Source organism: Notolepis coatsorum (genome assembly GCF_963971535.1).
Source record: "Notolepis coatsorum genome assembly, chromosome: 1".
Lineage (NCBI taxonomy): Eukaryota > Metazoa > Chordata > Actinopteri > Aulopiformes > Paralepididae > Notolepis > Notolepis coatsorum.
This window is the reverse complement of record NC_140165.1, coordinates 170013313-170034019: the sequence shown is the minus strand read 5'-3', so window position 1 is coordinate 170034019 and position 20707 is coordinate 170013313. Positions and strand designations below refer to the sequence as shown.

The window sequence follows — 20707 nt, the reverse complement described above, 5'->3', positions numbered from 1 at the left end:
CAGGAAAAAAGCTGAAATATAAGATTTCTGATCCACTGTGCCCCGGTCTCCCCTACAGTTTTTACATCAAATGTATATACTCTTTTCTGGACTCTTTTTGTATCACAAACAGTACTGTATTTGCAAATCTGGTTTGTCATAAATGTATAGGTGTAGCAGTACTGTATATCTGTATGTCATGTATGTCATATATGTCCTACCTGGGTTCCATCCTAGAGGCTAATCTTTCCTGTGACAAAATGGCATCCAATGTAATAAAAAAAGTCAATCAACGAACTCGATTCTTGTACCGGATCTCCTCCCTGGTAAACAAGAATACCCTGAAGACTCTGGCAGGAGCACTCATTCAAGGGTACTACGACTATGCTTGGACCTCATGGTACCAAAGCACCTCAAAGGCACTAAAAACCAAATTACAAACATCTCAAAACAAACTGGTCAGACTACTGCTTCACCTTACTCCTAGAACCCACCTCACCCCTGCACACTTTGCCAACCTAGGATGGCTTAGAGTAGACGACAGAGTACAGCAACTTGCAATGGGCCTGGTCTACAAGATACACTACACGACCAAGGTACCCATGTACATGTCAAAATACTTCCCAAAGGTCAGTGAATACCACGATCACAACACCAGAGGGAGCTCCACAAATCATGTAAAACCCAGATTCGGCTCAAACAAGGGACTAAACACGTTTCGCAATTATGCCACAACAATGTGGAACGCCCTACCCAAAGCTGTAAAGGAATGTGAATCACTACCCACCTTCAAAAACACTCTCAAAGAACACCTACGGGAGACTGCAATTCAAAACTGGCCCCTACAAATGTCATAACCCAGTTGTACAATAAAGACCAAGCATGGCTTTGTCAGTATTCCAATGTACCCAACCCCCCCCCCCCCCCCACCTCCAATGTACAGCCCCACCCCACCTACCCAACCTCCTCCAATGTACAGTTTCTATGTCAAATGTAGGTCAGTATTCCAATGTACAGTGTGTCCCCCCCCTACCCAACCCCCCCCCCCCCCCACCTCCAATGTACAGCCCCACCCCACCTACCCAACCTCCCCCAATGCACAGTTTCTATGTCAAATGTATATACACTCTTTTTCTGATTTTTTTTAGTATCACAAACAGTACTGTATTTGGAAATCTGGTATGTCATAAATGTATAAATGTAGCAGTAATGTCGTGTGTGTCATATGATGAATTGAAAATGGAGGACCCTGATGGAAACAAGACGAAAGTCTTTCTCAGGTCTGCATCCTCTTAACAATTGTATGTATTGAGCTGTACTGTACTGTACCCATTCTGCAATCTGTTAATAAACTTTTCAATCAATCAATCAATTCAATCAGTCCTGATGAATTGAAAATGGGGGACCCTGATGTAAACAAGACGAAAGTCTTTCTCTGGTCTGCATCCCCTTAACAATTGTGTGTATTTAGCTGTACTGTATTGTGCCCATTCTGCAATCTGTTAATAACGTTTTCAATCAATCAATCAAAAGATTCAGCAATGCACCAAACGCGCTAAATCTGGCATAGAGGAAGAACGACGTCAGTGGCCAATCAGATCGCGGAACCCGAACGCGGAAGTGAAAGTGCGTTAGGGAAAATATGCGTTATTTTTTTTCCTAGCCGCATTTCTGGCAGACGCTCTCTGATTGGCCACTGACATGTTTACCCAATCGCGTGACGAGCTGTGTCTTTGCCCATTTCCGCGTCGAAAAGCCTGCAAACTACCTGGCGTTCTATCACCATGCTCTAAGACAAACTCTAACCTTAACCAACTTCGAAAGAGTGCCTAAGCTTAACCGTCGAAAGAACTTGCCGTCACGCTCTACAAACTCTAACCTTAACCAACTTCGAAAAAGAGTGCCCAAGCTTAACCAGTAGAAACAGGCATCGGCCAATCAGAGAGCGTCTTGCCAGAAATGCGGATAGGGAAAAAAAGAACAAAGCGGAAAATATACACGCATACGGCCGCGCACACACACACACATCAGTGCCAGTGGGCAGACACACACAACAAACATTCGAGAGGTAAAATGGCGTCGGATGCCATTTCCACGGAGTCCAAGAAAATCGTCGATTTACGAGTAATTGATCTTAAATCTGAGCTCAAGCGAAGAAACTTGGATATATCTGGTGTTAAAAATGTTCTCCTCGCCAGACTTAAACAGGTGAATATAAACCACGCTCCATTTAACATTAAATGTGCAAACCAGTATTGGATGGGCTCAGAGTATTTCCTAGTTGGTAACCAATGTATCGCTAGCTACAACCTGGAAAGCTTTTGGTTCAGTCGGGTTAGCTAGTGTTCCATTTTAGTTGCTTAACGTTACCTTATACGTTACTTTATATTTACCTTATAGAAAATATAAAGTACGTCTAATTTAACTTAGTGCTGTTTCGCTAGCTAACGCTAGCTAACGTTAGCTAGCCTTTGTTCTTACATTATCTATACTTGCAACAATTCGACGTTATTTAAGCGAATAACGTTCGACGTGTATCCATAAATGTATCGGCAAGCAATGCTAGCCGACGTTAGGTGGTAAAGTTGTTCAGAATGGATTTGCTACAACATTATCGGTCATACCGGAAGATAAGAAATGGCTCTGACTGGTCTGAAATGGCGGCCATTCATAAAGCCGTTGCGACGTCGAGGTTGTCATGCCTCCAAAACGCAACGTGCTGCTTCGGTTATTTTATGTTACCCAGCTCTGCTCCATCATTCATTATACATTCAGTAGCCATCTGCCAAAATATCTCCACCAGGAACTTCACCAAGCGTTTCAGTGCTTTTCATTTCTACAAGCTATAGCCGTTTCTACCTATCGTGTCTTTGGTTGCACCGCTACGCAAAACACCATCATATTGGCAGATACCTGTGCTCAAGAGATTAGAGCTAACCATTGGCAGTGAGGATAGTGCAGGAGGATCAGGGAAAGCAAGATAGGGAACAGGGTTTTAGGAAGGAAAGGGCATCTGACAGTAGAGGAAGTACAGGAGGAGAAAAGGAGGGTGTGGGGGGAGAAGTTGGATATAGTGGCCTTTGTGGCAGGAGTAGTGATTACAACAGCGATGGTTAGTGGTAGGACAGATAGGACCAAGTTGGTAGTTCAAGCAGCAGTGGGACACTTGGGTATGAAGGGGTTGACAGTGGAGGATGTTATAAGGGAGTTAAAGAGGGTGGCTGATCAAGTAGAGTTAGAGAAGGGGGGTGTGAGTGAGCGTGTAGTTCAGAGTCAGGCCACGGGAGGCGAAGCATGTATCGTGGAGGGGGAATCAGTCAGGGGGAAGCAGCGTTAGCTGCACTCCAGGATGGTGAACGCAGAATGGATAGTGTGGGAGGTAAAGGGGGCCAGAAGATGGCGGTAATGTAAAGTTACGATCGTGTCAAGCTAGAGGAGGTGGCGGTAATGCCAACCGCCAATAAATCAAACTAAGAAGAAGAAGAGAGATAACCATTACAGTGTGCACCCTGTCTACACAACACAGCCAAAGCTTCACAGCTACCGTGCCATTAGAGGCACGTTCAGAAAAAGCTACGTTTTCTACCCAGAAGACAACACTGCTTCTTCCTCATTTGAGATTCAGTGGTGGTTGGAAGTACACTGCGTTTTCGGCAACACTGCCACTTAGGCTGCGGTTACACCTTTCGTATCATTTCGTATTGTTTTCTTATACGTATCGCCGCGTATCGCCGCGACGTCATGCGCCTCGAGTCACACTTTCGTTTTTTTTTTCGTTTTTGTCAGCCGAGCACACTGATGTAGTACACTGCCAAAGCAGTAGGTGGCAGTAGGTGGCGAACATGAAGGCAATTTCAACCAATCAGAACGAATGTGCCAATACACTTCCTGGTGGAAGCTCCAGCAAAGAAAATGTTCAATAAGGCAGGCGCCTATGCCGCGCCACCATCTTGCCTATCTACTCAATGCAGCAATAATTTTTCAGCAAAGCCTAATAAAAGTGCAATAAACAAAACGGATACATTCACTGTGTGTTCTGCCTGTCATTTGTTGATGAAACAAAACTAACATCAACACAAGTGACCACCAAGAGCGGATAGTTTAGTCTAAAAAACGATCTGTAGCACTGTTAGCTGCATGCTAACGTCAATGGAGTATGCCATTATAACAATATAGCATTGTGGCTAGAAGCTAACGTTAGCTCACGCTACTTAGCCAGCACAAACTGATGATATCGTGAGCTATCAGTAGTTAGATAACATTAGAGACAACGCTGTGTGTATTAAACAAAGGTGAATAGATGACTGGGCCATTTTGTTTAATGCTTGTTAAGTTGAAAGAGGAACTCTGAGCTAACAGGGTCTGCATCCTGATAGCTCACGTTAGCCAGCTGCTCATGCAATCGGTAATGCTAGCAGAATGAATGGATGTAAACTTTATTTAACATATTGCATATGGGTACAATACAATACGGCTCAATACAAACAATTGTTAAGGGAATGCAGACTGTTGTAGCTTGGACTGGGGTCCTTATAACAATAACTTGACAACACATGGTAGCTGAAGCTATTTGGGACATGGAGCTCTGTCCCAAACACACACACTGTTGTCACCGGAAGGGCACGCAGATGGTATCTACTGCGCATGGGCGTTTTCGCAACAACTGCTCCGTGCTGACTACACGCTGTTGTCGAAGCGTTTTTTTTGCGTATCTCCAAACGCAAACACAATTTTGCGTTTCAGCCGTATCCACAAAAAAACGCATTTCTGTGTAGATAGGACATCAAACGTCTCAAAAACGTATAAAAAAACGCCAGGAATACACTAGTCTAACCATAGCCTTAGTGAGGGGATCTGCATTTACATTTGGTCATTTAGCAGACGCTTTTATCCAAAGTGATTTGCAAATTGTGTACAAGTCAGCAGGAGAGGTACACCTCTGGTGGGTAAGTGGTATTGTGCCAAGCTTGTGTGCTACACTTTGATCGCATAGTAATATAGACATATCTTTAATCTAAAGCCAAAGTCTCAAGAGAAGTCTGCTCACAAGATCTTCTACACTGCTCCATCCAGTGGTTTCTGAGTGAGTCCTTAGCTACCATGGCAACTACTCACTCACCATAGAGATCTTTAAAACTCACATTTCACCTCAAAATGCAGTCTTATCATTTGACTCGACATAAAATAACATCACATTTAATAACCTTTTCTGAATGTTTGTTTTGTAGCAATTCGTTTTGTTGTTGCCACCGTTTTTTGTGTTGTGTATTTCTCCATTTAAAATATCCCAGAGTGCTCTGTCATCCCATTAGTGTCACTGCTGTGCTGTAACCTTATTACAGAACAAATCAGAACCACTAGGTGGTGGACGGTATTCACATAAGAACAGTCAATCGCCCCGAAGTATACATGTTGTAGAGAACACAGTTTTCCCCCACAGGATTTTGTGAGACTGTGGTTGGTGGACATCGGACCCTGGGGTCTGGGGAATGCTCCACATCCACTGGAAGAAAATCTTGGACATTTTAAAATGAAATGCATCAGTCGCAGGGGTTGACACTAAAGTCTCAAAAGCACATTGGGCAAGTACAGGTCATGTTCTACTTGAGAGGTTTGTTAATATAAAACCGTGTTTAGAACATTTTAGAATTTGTTAAATACAGGCTTTTGACTTTTTTTTAATGGTGAGTGACTTCTTTTTTTTAGCTCACCTGCTTAATATGTCTAGGCCTCTACATTTCTGTTCATATGCCATGCAATGTTGCGAGAATGAAATATATCGCTGCTGCGGAAATAAACCTTTTGATTGAGGAAACCTACATTTGCTATTGTTTGGTAAATTGGGTATTTTGTTACAATTGATTGATCGTTATCGTTAATGTTATCAATGATCGAGTAAGGAATGTGCTTACAATTTGCAACCCTAGTTTTGACAGTTTTGGACTGACTGCAGTGCACCAAGTTTCATTCCACCGGTCTCTAATGCTGTTGCAGTGGATGTCTCTACAACGGCACACACTCTCTCTCACCTCCTCCAGCCCAAGTCTCTTGCGGTTGAAGTTTTGACAGTCCAGTCAGATCACATCATCACGCAATCAAGTATTTGTTGTGCTACAATAAAGAAATTCAATGATCTGACCAACTGATGTATTAGTAATAGTCAACACAATCCACAGGAGAAATCATGTTCAACAGCCTAAGACTCTTGTGTCGCTGTCAACCCAGTCCACATGAGAAAATGGGAGATGGAGAGAGGGGGAAAGAGTGATGGAGGAGAAGAGATATGAGCGATAGCATTGGCTATTCGCAATCTCGCAGGGTGCAGTGTTTCCCACAGGATTTTCAGAGACTATGGGGGGTGAACCTCCGACCCTCCGTTCGCCCGATCCTCACCCATCAGTTTCCCACCCCCTAATACTGCCAATGTGTATTAGTACGGACGACCAGCTAAACTGAAAGCAATGTGGAATGCTGGGTTCGAACAGGCGAACCCAGCGTCTCCAGTATTCGCGGTGAGCGCCTTGCCCACTGCACCACGTAGCCGCACCCCCCCCTACATTTTAAAGTTAAATGCATCAATCTGGTGCACTTTGAGAGCAAAATAAAGAGGCTAGATCTATGATGAACTTTGTGCTCAAAACACAAAATCGTCGACTAGTGCTTTCCAATCCTCTCCTCGAAGCACCCCAGCCGTTCAATGTATTTGTTAAATTCCATCACCAGCACACCTGATTCAACTTAACTAGCCTTTTATTAGTTGAATCAGGTGTGCTGGTGGTGGAATTTAACAAATGCATGGAACGGCTGGGGTGTCTCGAGGAGAGGTTTGGGAACCAAACGACTACTACTATTACGACTACTACCACTGCCAATACCACTGATGCATCCCTATTGGCAAACTTTATATTTAAAAAAAATAGCCGCCACAGTCTAGGTAATTAATGGGAAACCCTGGGGTGACAATAGGATGATCTCATCAACAACTCTTACGTACAGATAAACCCCACTTGCCTGTTCTGGCAACTAGAAGGAAAACACCTTTTTGCCAGATATTTATTTTACTTGCCGCAGGCAATCAGGCTGGTGTCGATGGATGAATCTCGTGCACTTTGAGAGCTTAAGACAACTCGAACTCGACTCTTGTAATCAATGTTGTGCTCTTTTCAAGATATTTGTTTTTGGGTATTTCTGCTTTGTTATGGACAGGGCAGTCTGAGAGAGAAAATTGGGTGAAGAAATGGGGGAACACATGTCCTGGGCCGGATTCGAACCCCGGACGTTGCGATCGTATGTCTCTTTAACACTTTCAGTGCCCACCACGTGATAAGACGTTTTATCAGCCCAATGCCTGCATGCCCACCACGACAATTAGCGTGAATTCATATTTCATCAACCGAGTCTCCCTTTGGTATGCAGCCCCTGTAGGAGCTCAGATGTGAAAAAACCGCCCCTATCGTCTCCCAGATGGACTCAATGAAAATGGATGAGAAAAGAAGAATCCGGAATCCACATTTTACTTCTCGGGCATGTAACCCGAGCCGATTGGATTCATTGTGGAGCCTCAGAACAGCGTGGAATACATGTGTACAATATGTAGCGTTGGATCAATAAAAGCGAGATTTTTGGAATGGCGATCAGGAATTGGAATGTTCTTTTTGGAGAACATCTGATCTGAGGTAAGGAATCTATTTTACAAGTCTTGGGATAATCAGAGTTGTATTCGCTGAGATCTCAGCGTTTGCCCTATGTGTGTGCGCTATCGCTTTGAGGAAATCAGAGAATCGATTTTTCAGATCGCCTATATAGCGTGCATACGTACACATATACTATCGATAATCTAGCGTTTATTTGAAAACGTTTCATAAATAGGCCGAAAAATGACAACGTTTTTGTGTATTCTAGAATATTCCAGAAAAGGGTGATTATCATGGAATATTTATATTTTCCTTAAACAAGGGCTTTTCAAAATGCTATAAAACGGAAATGAACCGATAAAAAAACTGCTTCGACAATGTTGACTGGAAAACGAGTCATTGATAAGCGACGGGCAGATTAGACACAGCCATAATTTAAAACATAGTTTAGGCGTTATTAACGCTAACATTGAAGTGGATGGTGGGCAGGGGAGGAAATTAGGCCACTTTACTGGCCAAATGCTGGTATTTTTTACGTTTGGCTGGTAAAAAAAATCAGATACCCGCCAGTTGGCTGGTAAGCCAAAAAGTTAGTTTCCTCCCCTGCTGGCGAGTATACAAAAACATTCTGCAATCACTGCACTGGCAAACGGTGCGCGTCTTCTGAGTGTTCGCTTTAGTTGACAGTGCCACGAGAGCACTGCACAAGACCACCCGCGGACATATAATGTTTAATAAACGTTTGCGCAGTACTGGCCAACCCGCGGACATATAATAATAAAAGTCCCGCGGTACTAGGCTAGCCATCAGGAGCACTCGCAAACAGATAACGTTAAACACAGCAGAATATGGAAAACAGACAGACTGACCAACGGGGAACTGCATCCAACCCTAGTACAACCCTCGAGTATAAGTTACTAAGGACACATTTAAATCACAGAGGTGTAATGTTAGTCTACTGGAACTGTATACAGTGGTTAGCTTCTAGTTAGCGTTTTAGCTATAGCTGCTTGCTAGCTAACGTTAGCCCCGTGTGCTCAAAGCAGCCAGCTAGGTGTATCTGTTATGACTATAATGTTTCCAAAAAAGCACCGGACTACGACGTAAGGTTAGACATTTTATTTCATGCTCAAAAGCCCCTGGCTTGCACATCGCAGTCACGAAAGGGGCTAGCTCAACCAGTGCACTGTGCACAACAGCACACCAACCCAACTGACGTTACCACAACACTTGACGGTACTTCACAGCACTGTCGTAAGACCACCGTGCTGTCTTAAAGGCACAGTGTGCCTACCCAGATGCATACACAACATTGACACGGCTTGACATACAAAGAAGTAATTATCACAATTAGCGATTTTTTTTGTCTGGTAAAAAATCTGTTTGGCTGGTAAAAAAAATCAGATACTCGCCAGTTGGCTGGTAAGCCAAAAAGTTAGTTTCCTCCCCTGATGGTGGGCATTCAAGCACTAAATCGTGCGCCCCCTGCTGGCATTGAAAGTGTTAACGTAGTGTACCACCAGGGTGCCCCATGTTGTGCTCTTTGAAAAAAAATTGCTCCACCTTCCACTGTTTTGTTTTCCTGCTGCTCACACATGCACACCTCTCACAGGATTTCAAGTGAGACTTCTGTTTGAGCGAGATCTCTGTTTCAGTAGCAAAAACAAGCACTTTTAGTGGACGTACGTTACTTGGTAACTGAATAAAAATGAGAGGGTGTGTTTCTGTTATGAGAAGTTAGGGCTGACCTTCAAAGCTTTTTTTGGCAATCGAAGCTTCGGGGCCGGGCTTCGATTTTAATTCGAAGCTTTGAGATTTTTTTTTTCTTTTTTAATTTTATCTTATGTTGTGGGAAACGTTGAGAGCAAGTTCACCTGGGGGATTTTTCAAAAGTGCACACTGTATGCATCTCTATGGCTGTACCAGACATTCCAAAGAGACTAACCTCACTTTCTGAAATGTGTCACGTGAGCTCATGCAAGGCATGGTATTGGCAAGCTTACTGCTATTTTATTTCCAAGGTAAATATTGGATCTTCTCTTACTAGTTGAAGGAATATTTTAGATAAGCAAACTGTGTTCTATTTCCTTTAGGCTCTTGACGATGAAGGTGGTGATCCAGAAAACATTGCAATCCACCTTTCAGCAGACACACCACCAAAGAAAAACACAAAGGCTAAAGGTAGGTCTGATCTGTTTGAATAAGACTGTGTGGTCATGAGTAGGGCTGGGCCTTATTCTCCAAATATCACATCACAATATTTCCCCTGACTTTTGACGATAGAACGGTATTTGGCGGTATAGTTTCAGTACAAATTACAATGTCATATGTATCACATATTTCTTGTAATACAATGTGATGGTTCCATTTCATTCAAAGTGGTCTATTTTCTATTCTTAATGCTGCTGCGTGGAATATTTTTTTTATTAGCTTAAAATTATACAGTGTATATAAATATATATATATATTAGGGGTGTAACGGTACATGTATGTATCCGTACAAAACTCCAAATTCACCCCTTCCCAAAATATATTTTTGTAACAGCAGGGTCATTAATTACAGAAAATGTCCATCCTTTTCTTGTTCCCCAAATAACACACACACAAACTTTCTTTCCCGCGACTTTCACTCAGCTGATCCGAAGAAGAAAAAAACCGCACAACATACTTTTGCTGACCTCTCCAGTCGAGCTGAAATATTGATAAATCAAATCAAATCAAATCAAATTTATTTATAGGGCCCGACAACACACGTTAATGTCCCCATGGGCCGTACAGGTCTTCTTTAAACAGGTCAAGAAGACAACATAACAATAAGTCAAGAACAGAACAAGAACACCATAGGGTCCAAACATTTTTTAGATGAATGCAAATAAATGAAAGAATGCAAACACTCCCAGACATACCCCACGCGAAGGTAAGGAAAAACTCACTAAAACCTAACAATAGGGAAAAAAGCTCCACAGGCAGTGTGGAGGAGAGAAACCTTAGAAGGGCCGTTCAAGGGGGGATCTCCCTTCTTAGATGTTGGTGATAGTAGTGTTGCAGACGGACAGTTGGTAAGCATGCACTCATGTGTGTGGTGAAACACAGATGAGTGCATGCAATAGCAACTGTACATTTTGAAAAATTAAAGATAGAGCTAATAGCGATAGCAACTGAACATTTTGAAAGATTAAAGATAGAGTTGATAGCGGATCTATTTGAGGCACAGGGGCCTCTGCCATTGTTGTGTAACATGTCATCTCTTCTCTAGAGTCTTTCTCTGCTTCACGTGAAGTTAAATCTACTCTAGAAGTGAAACTGAAACTTAAAGCATACACAGGTGGGGGCGGGGGTGGTAGGCAATTAATTACGGTAACTCGCTGGATGAACACAGAATGACACCGGTATCACTGATTACCGTGGTAAACCTAGGTGGAACTAAGTATAACTTAATAAAAGATAATTATATATATATTTTTATCAAATCTTTTATTTCCTTTTTTCTTTCTGAACGGATTTCTATGAAATTTAGACATGTACTACAAGACTTCAGGCTATGGACTAGGGGTGCACCGATGTATCGGTCGGGTATCGGTATCGGCCGATAAGTGCCTTGTTGACTGCAATCGGCCGATAAGCGCGAATGTGCCGATGGCAGTAGCCGATAAATATCAATCAATTTGTGTAGCGTCAAGACAAAAGAGAGTTCACTCGTGACCTGCACAACGCCGTCCCCAGTCCCCCCCACACACACACACACACACAAGTTACTGCATCAAAGTTACTACTTATGATTAACAAGGCATTCGTTTTGTGGCATTAACGTTATATAGTTAGTGTTACACGTTCAATAACATCAGCATATTATTTACCCGAACGTAGCAAGCGTTCATACTAGCTCAGTTCCTTCCGTTGCTCACAGAGCCCTGAGTTTTACCCATTCTGCAATCTGTTAATAACGTTTTCAATCAGACACATGTATAGAAAGGCTTTGTTTTATTATAACATTAGTTGCAGTAAAATCATTATGCCTCATTTAAGTCATCCTGCAGAGCTAAAAGCTAAACGTCAGCCCTGCCGCCATTGTTGTTGTTGTAGAAAAGCTCTCTTCAACTCAAAATCAATGGCGGACAAAAGCCGAAGTAAAACATGTATACCGCTTGCCGATTGGTGGTAACAGCAGAGGCGGGTGCAAGCGGTGTGTGACGTAATTGGCAGAATCGACTGTCAATCAAAATTTCATTGGTTGAGACAATAGTATCTAGCTGCATCCCAGCAGGTAGACCATGCTGGGAGAACTAGTATCTAGGTGCAGCCCTGCAGAACATACTGGGAGAGAGATAGTGCTATTTCTTGATGTTTCCTTTTTTTAAGTAAGTAAAGAGGCCTATGTTCATATCGGTGAGCACAATTTGTAACACAAATATACAGTAGTTTCATAAAAAAATATATATATATATATATATATAAAAATTACAAAAAAAAAGAAAAATTACAAAAAAAAATTGTTGCCACAAATATCGGTATCGGCCGATTGTGTTAGTTGAACAATCGGTATCGGTGGCAAATTTTCATATCGGTGCATCCCTACTATGGACCCAGGGTGTTTTTTCAGCCATACAATTTTTTTGGGAAATATACTTTTGGATATTGCAACTACTACAGAAAAACGTGACTACACAAGTTCAACTCAAGTTCACCAATACCTCCCCTCCCCCCTTCTAATCTATCACCAATACCCACCCTCTCCCTTCTAATCTGGTACGCCAACAATTCTTATATTAAAACGTCTTTCCCGAGACTGGACCTCATTTAGCCTAGCTTGAATCCTGGTCAGCTCTGTTTGCTTGTCTGCTATGTTCCTCTCCACGTGCTGCAAGCGTTCGCTCTTTCGGCTAGCTTCCTTTGTGAGCATGACGATCTCCCTAGAATTGCTGGATGACTCTGCGTGAAGTATTTAAATTTTCTCCTTCACTGGCCTAATAGCCGCCTCTATCTCAACCATGAACCCCACCGTCATAGGCAACTATGTCCTGTCTCTTCTCTCCTTCCTTTCTAAAACACTTGAACGTGCTGTATCCAACCAACTTACTGATTCTCTCTTGAATTACCTCCTAGACCCTAATCAGTCAGGCTTCACGACTGGTCACTCCACAGAAACGGCCTTCATCGCGGTCACAGAGGCACTTCATTTAGCAAAAGCGAAAGGCCCGTCCACTGTCCTGATTCTCCTAGACCTATCTGCAGCCTTCGACACAGTCAACCATCAGATCCTCCTTGCGTCCCTCGCAGGAATGGGAGTGGCTGGCTCTGCGCTGACATGGCTGACATCATACCTCAATGACCGCGCCTACCAAGTGTCATGGAGAGGGACCCTGTCTGCCACCCGCCCCCTGCGGACGGGTGTCCCCCAGGGCTCGGCCCTTGGACCCCTTCTCTTCTCCCTCTACACTAAATCTCTGGGTAACATTATCACGTCTCATGCCTTCTCGTATCATTGCTATGCCGATGATACTCAACTCTTCCTCTCCTACTCTCCCACGTCTCTGAGTGGATCTCGGCTTGTCTGTCCGACATCTCCGCCTGGAAGACGACCAACCACCTCAAACTGAACCTAAGCAAAACAGAATTGCTCCACCTGCCGGCCAAATCCTCCCCCCTGACCGACCTTTCCATCACAGTCGAGAATGCAGCTGTGACTGCGTCCCGACCGCCAAGAACCTTGGTGTTGTCCTCGACGACCAGTTGAACTTCTCTGCTCGCACCCAACTCCTCGTCCAATCAACAGTCCCGCCTCGACTACTGCAACGCACTGCTTGCTGGCCATCCGGCCACTGCCACCAAGCCTCTTCAACTCATTCAGAACGCAGCGGGCCCACCTGATCTCAAACCTACCGAAGTCAGCCCATGTCACCCCACTTCTTAGGGACCTGCACTGGCTCCCCATTGCCGCACGAATCCGCTTCATGGCCCTCGACCTGGCATACCGTGCGGCAAAGGGAACCACTCCTGCCTACCTCCGGTCAATGGTTTCTAACTACACACCCTCAAGACCCCTACTCTGGCCGTCTCAGACCCACTCCTATCAGAGCTCCGGGAGGGTCATCAAGGAGAAGCCGCCTATTCTCAGTCCTTGCCCCACAATGGTGGAACGAACTTCCCACCACAGTTAGGACCGCCGAAACCCGTCCAATCTTTCACCGTCGACTAAAGACTCACTTCTTCAACCATTATCTGAAAACTAACCCTAACTAACCTTATTGTCATGCACATGTCCTAATATACTAACCTACACTGTAGCACTCAACACTTTGATGAACATTGTTACTCCGCTGATAGATTTGTGCCCTTCCTGATGACTTGTCGTACAGAACTTGTAAGTCGCTTTGGATAAAACCGTCAGCTAAATGACTAAATGTTACCGATTGTCGGTACGACTCAAAGTATTTGTTGAATTGATCTTCCAGTAGTTCTGCAATAAGTTGCTTAATAGCTGACAGGCTAGCTTCGCTTAGCTCAGCACCACATGGTGAATGCAGTTGTGCATTGTCGGTTGCCGACGTTGCCCAGCAGTCCGTTTGCTCGCCATATCCGTGATAAAAGTTGTTAACCTCTTAAGAGGTTAAATTGTCGAATTCCTTAATAAAAATGTAAATCAATTAAAAGACTAGTGGGGTAATAAAGGTGTTGGTTGTAAAAGTTAGGGAGTGATCGAGGTACACGTCTCTACTCCATATTTAATAATAATTATTATATGTAATCATTTATAAATATTTTTTTCCTGTTTTACCGAACTCGTATGTACCGAACCGTGGCTTCTGTGTACCGTTACACCCCTAATTCGTATACGTTCTAGCCCTAGTCATGAGTACCGTAGTGTTTATTGGTCTTTTTGTTATGACTTATTATTTAATAATTTTCCAGGGAAAAAGATTGATCCTGACAACATGACGGAAGAAGAATCATTTTCCAAGGTGAATATGGCATTTTCTTCATAATGATGACACTCTTGTCCTTGTCTCCTCTTAACACACACTCCTACACAGAGGGTTGGACAGTGTTTCACTGTCGGACACAAGCCGTACTCTTTTCCCATTAAACCTTCCACTAATTGTTCTCATTTTCTAAGTCCTCTTCAAAAATACAAACTGATACAAATGAAAAGGCTAAAACATTTCACCTGACATGAATCTGTTCCCATTTTGAGTCACCCATGTCCCTGGAAATTAAACAAACATTGGTGAAAGCAACCATATAAACACGATGATAAATATATCCCTGCATAGCATGTTTAGGTGAGCTTAAAGGGACATATTTGAGTAATTTTCAACAAGTTAATATAGGTCTTTGAGGTCCCTAAACATCTAAACATGTCTTAAAAATCTGCATTCTAGCAGCCTCTATACCTCTGTTTCAGTCCTGTTCTCAATGAGCTGTTTCTGTGCCTGTAACGAGCGAACCGCTTGTGCACCATCTAGCAGTGGTGCAGGAGCCCATACTGTCCAACTAGGTTCAATCTTAGGTAGAAAAGAGAAGATTTGGGGGCGCACCACGTTAATACGTATGCTGCGTAATCGCAACGCCCTGTGTTCGAATCCAGCCCAGGACATGTGTTGCATGTCCTCCCCCATTCTCTCCCGATTTCTCGCCCTGACTGTCCTATCAATAAAAGCACTAAAATGCCCTAAAAATTTATATAAAAAATATAAAAAAAGGAAAAGAGAAGATTTACTCGTGAGCCGCCATCTTGTACACACACATTTTTATCAAGATCTCTTCACACGCACCTACATGCCCATATAAGGTCTCACTAACTACAGAGTTTGTGACTGCAATTCTGAATAGCTTGTTTCAAAAGGGAGGGTTCTTGTCACAGCTAAACTGCGGAAAAGACACAATGCACATATTTGACATTTTCTCAGTGGACAACCCCTCATTCTGTTAAAACAATGCAAAACACAGGCAATGGCAATTTCACAATAATTCTCCTTTATTATTTGAGATATTGTTTACACATGCGGTAGAAATTATATTTGCCCGATTTTCTTTCAAACGATCTTCAAATAACTAGTTCCCAGTGAATATCGAATAGTATTTTTTTTTTAAATGCCCATCCCTAAGTCCAATACGCTATTATGAAAATTAGCCCTACAGGAGCCCTTGGCAGGTGAGCCAGAAAGTTGATTTCAGACCCTGGCTGTAAGACTATTGTAGTGATTAGTATCATTAAGGACACAGTTATTGTCATTTGACTGATGATATGCCTATTTACTCAGAAGAGTGCCTATATTTTAACGTTTGGTGCTAATTATCATTATTGCAAAATTTGCCTTCAATTTGATTAAACTGGCATTGAAAGTTCTTAAACTTGTTCTTAAATTGAACTTGCTGATACCTGTAAACACCCTGATCGAGTAACTCCTAAATTTTCAAAGAAGGCCTTAATGAATCCTGTTAACTAACAGTTGTAAACAATTAAATATATATATAGTTGCACAGCATCCAGCAATCTCCCCTTCCAATGAGATAATCCCCATGTGCAAACAATGTTTATGATTTCATAAATCGAATAACTATTAGCATGTAGTAGATAGATAGTTAGAGATCTTTATTGATAATGAAACATATATACAACTATATAAGGCCCACCATTATCAAAAGGATAAAAACACAAAGTTTACAGCTTATTTCCATTGCGGTCCTTCAGATTTCTGTGAGTAAAATGTGCTGGTGAGTGTATGCCTGGATGTGTTCTTCTAGGTGTATGAGAGAGTGCATGATACAACATGCACTTGTTAGAGCCTGTGGGTAAAGCGAGGGTGTGCCCAGTGCCCACCATGCAGGGGGGAGGAAAACATAGGGAGATAAAATACAGTAAAAAATCATCAAATACAATAAAAAACAATACAAAAAGAAACATACCCCTAAAAACCTATTAAAATACCTTATCCATAAATAAAAACAACTAAGATTAACAAAATATAATTAAACCCATGTTCTGCTTCTCCTGATCCAGCTCTTCACTTTGCCTTTAAAAGAGGAATAGGGACTTATTAATTGAATATCTGCTGGTAGCCTATTCCACTCTGCTGCCGAGTACAGGAATGAGTTTTGCCCAATGCAACGTTTACATTTGACTGGGACTAGATCTGTAGGGCTCCCTCTAGTGCCGTGACCATGTAAGTCACTGACCTTGGTGAAATAATTTCTGAGGTAGTTTGGAACAACATTATTGACTATCCTGTGGACCATGCCGAGTTTGATTTGAGTTATTCACTCATCTACTCTGAACCACTTGAGGCTGTCGAAATGAGACTGTTGTAGGTGAGTCCTGGGATGTAACTGTAAAATGAGTAACTCATTTATTTTGTGCGGTCTGCACTCTGCAGCCTATTCTTCAGTGACACTGATGCTGGTGTACCAGGAGGAACATGCATACTCAAATTGGCATTGGAAATGTCCCTGTGCAACTAGCAACTTTTGAATTAATTTGATTTGGTGAAGATTGTTCTTCCCTTTCCCTCTTCTAAAAGGCGGGGAATCAAGTGGTTGCCATAATAACTAGGGACTCTGTGGCTGAAATCTTGAATTATAAGAAGAAGATTGGTCAGTGTAAAAAAATGGCTTCCCCGTTATCACTGGGGGACAAATTGCATTGTAAGGAGGAGTAGTGTTGAGAACCTTGAAGCTGTGACACACTTATTATTCTAAGCAGAATCCACTGGTTTAAAGGATAACTCCACTTTTTTTTTAAATTCGCTTATTTAACATCTTCCCTGGAGTTAGACAAGAAGATGCATACCTTTTTTGTCTCTGTGCGTGCATTTTAGCTTTGGGAATAGACGCTCCGTTAGCATAGCTTAGCTTCATCACTGGAAGTGGGGGAGGACAGTAGCCTTACAGTGCCTTACAGTGTATTGCAAGGTCTGACATTGACCAAACTTGATATGCATGACCTTGGTGGGCTCTAGGTCAACTCCTGAAAAGGGGGTCAATGTCAGACTTTGCAATCAAAAGTTAGGGGGCTAATAACCCTTGCCATAATTTCAGTGCGCCCCTAACTTTTGATTGCAAGGTCTGACATTGACCCCCTTTTCAGGAGTTGACCTAGAGCCCACCAAGGTCATGCATATCAAGTTTGGTCAATGTCAGACCTTGCAATACACTGTAAGGCACTGTAAGGCTACTGTCCTCCCCCACTTCCAGTGATGAAGCTAAGCTAAGCTATGCTAACGGAGCGTCTATTCCCAAAGCTAAAATGCACGCACAGAGACAAAAAAGGTATGCATCTTCTTGTCTAACTCCAGGGAAGATGTTAAATAAGCTAATTTAAAAAAAAAAGTGGAGTTATCCTTTAAGGGGTTATGGGGTTAACTCCCCATTCAAAGAGATTGGCGTATGGGCTTAAGTGTGGGGGCGTGGTTAACCAAGAGCAAAAAGTAGTAGTCTACACTAGGGGTGGAACGGTTCACAAAATCTACGGTTCGGTTCGTATCACGGTTTTGGTGTCACGGTTTTCTGTTCGGTTCGGTATGCTGTTTTTTTATTTATTTTTTTAAATGTATCACTTCAAAAATACCATACATCAGCATAAGATATATAGCCTAAAAATAATCCAACTTTTCAGTTATTCTCAAGGATGTAGTCATGCAAAAACTGACAGAATGAGGCAGTTTGACATCAGGCACATTATTTTGACAGTGACGGTTAGAGCTAGGAGAGAGAGGGGAGGCATTGCTGATTTAAACATGCTTCTAATTTATTTGGTAAAAAAAAAAGTTTACCTTAACACATCCAGCGCCGGAAACGGCTTACGACATGATTCAAGTTCATGCTAATTCTGCCATTCCACGGCTTACGACGTTATTGAGATCATATTTAATTTTTTCGCCATGTTGTTCATAATTCCCTCACGGAGCCTGGTCTGATGCAGTGGGAGCTTGCACAACTCTGCAACGCTTCAATACTGCCGCCTGGTGGATGATCGGCGAGTTACCAAACCAGAAATGGACGAGTCGATCTCGGTGCGTCTGGGAAATGTGTCCGGCACTCGCATAGTGTCGCGGGACTCAAGGCACACACTGTGTATGGATCGCTGCCATAACTCAATAATCGACATGATTTGGGCTGTTATTATTATTATACAAACCGGAAATGGATCGACTCGATCGCCGTCAAATAAGTGGGATCTTTTTGCTCCAGTCTCATCTGCCAACAATAAGAGGACGCTGACGTCATTTTCAAGGCGATTGTACATTTCTTTGTTTACAAACCAACTGATCAATAAATCAACCCATACTACATAAAGCATTTACTGACGATCACAGACTTATAACCGACCCCCCTCCCCTCCGTTCATCCGCGCATGATGAGTCATAACGTTTTGGATCGTATTCAGTTGGATTTTTTAATATAGCGTGTATCACGAATAAACTGCAATCGATAATCTATATTATGCGTTTAGGCCTATAACTAGCGTTCTATGAATTACTGCAGAAAACGATAACATTTATATTCTAGACTGTATTTTCGTATGAATGTATGAATGAAAAAGTATAACGTTCCCACATGCTGAACGATAGATAATCGATGTTGAATGGGCCATAGTAATGTCAATTTAGCAATACAATTTAAAAAGTTATAGCCCTGCAAAGAAGGTGAACATCTCCATAGACTTAGGCCCTGTCCACACGAGCGTTTGGATTTAATATAACCGAAGTTTGAAAAAAATAAACTCCGTCCACACAGGTGAACACAGGTGAACAACCGTGTATAACTGCGTACCCACGGCACCAGCAACCGTTACATGTAGTACAATGCCAAAACAGTAGGCGGCGATGTTGTTCAGACATGAAGGCCATTTCAACCAATCAGAAAAGGCTGAACGCTCACTAAACTTCCTGTTTAGAAACACAGCTGGACCCTATTGATCATTTTGCCAACGGAACATATATTTTCAGCAAAGAAAGAAACTGCAATAAACAAACGGATACATTCACTGTGTGTTCTGCCTCTCATTTTGTTGATGAAACAAAACCATCAGCAACACAATTTACCACCAAGAGCGGATAGTTTAGTCTCACAAAAGACCGCCGGTGTTGTTAGCTACATGCTAATGTGAATGGCTATATCCATGTATAGTATATAGCTTAAATGCTAACGTAATGTGGTAACGTTACCGATATGAAATGGATGCAAACGTTATTTAACACATTGCAGAATGGGTACAATACAATACGGCTCAATACAAACAATTGTTAAGGGGATGCAGTCTGGACTGGGTTCCTTATAACAATAACTTGACAACACATGTGTTTAGTTTAGCTGCAGCTACATGTTTTCTCTGAGCGTCAACAGACATCAGTCGATCACAACACACTTCAACACAGACGATACGTTTTGAACAAAAGTTTGTTACAATCATTTTCATATAACGCTACTTGGGACAGCTCTGCTGTAAACACTGGTGTAGCTGGCTCTGCTCTAATCTCTCTACCCCGCGGTCTGCCGTGAACATGGGAAATAATTGCGACAGCTCTGCTGTAAACACTGGGAATAACCTCGGTTGCTATGCCCACACGCAACTGCAAACCCGCAAAACTTCACCCTGGGCACCGGTTTCAAAGACCGTGGTTGCAGTGTAGCAAATCCCCGGTTGTGTGTGGCCGAACAGTGCAACTGCGCACATACAATCATGGTTATATTAAAACCAGCGCTCGTGTGGATGGGGCCTTAGAGTGGTAGCAGAGAGTGGTATAAGATGCTCAAATTGCGTGGCAGGGAATGTGTTAATAATGTTTGGCACACAAAGACCAAACTGACTGAAAAATACAAATACATTTGTCAAAGTATTAACTTAGTGCAAACAAACAAACAAACCTTTCTATTTTTGTGGCCACATTATAGACAAAGCCCATCAACATAAGAAACTTTCCTTTCTTTAAAATAAACACAAAAAAACAATGTCAACAATGTTAAAATTCCCTGATTGTCAGTTCTTAACTCATTCAGCGCCTAGAGGTCGCTGTTTACCGTGTGGTAAGAAGGCCAGCACTCTGTTCAATGGGGATAATGCCGGTGTTTGTGAGTGCTAAAACTATATTAAATAT

The 20707-nt window shown here is 42.4% G+C and overlaps 1 protein-coding gene across 1 annotated transcript in view; it reads left to right on the top strand.

Annotated features, from left to right (window-relative positions):
• The first annotated feature begins 2023 nt into the window (after nt 1-2023).
• LOC311230948 (SAFB-like transcription modulator) overlaps nt 2024-20707 on the top strand; it is a 59440-nt gene continuing 40756 nt past the window's right edge. Inside the window, exons 1-3 of the mRNA XM_084317401.1 lie at nt 2024-2187; nt 9707-9794; nt 14523-14572. Coding sequence (XP_084173527.1) covers nt 2053-2187; nt 9707-9794; nt 14523-14572 — 273 coding nt within the window. The 5' untranslated portion in view covers nt 2024-2052. The remainder of the gene's footprint in view (nt 2188-9706; nt 9795-14522; nt 14573-20707) is intronic.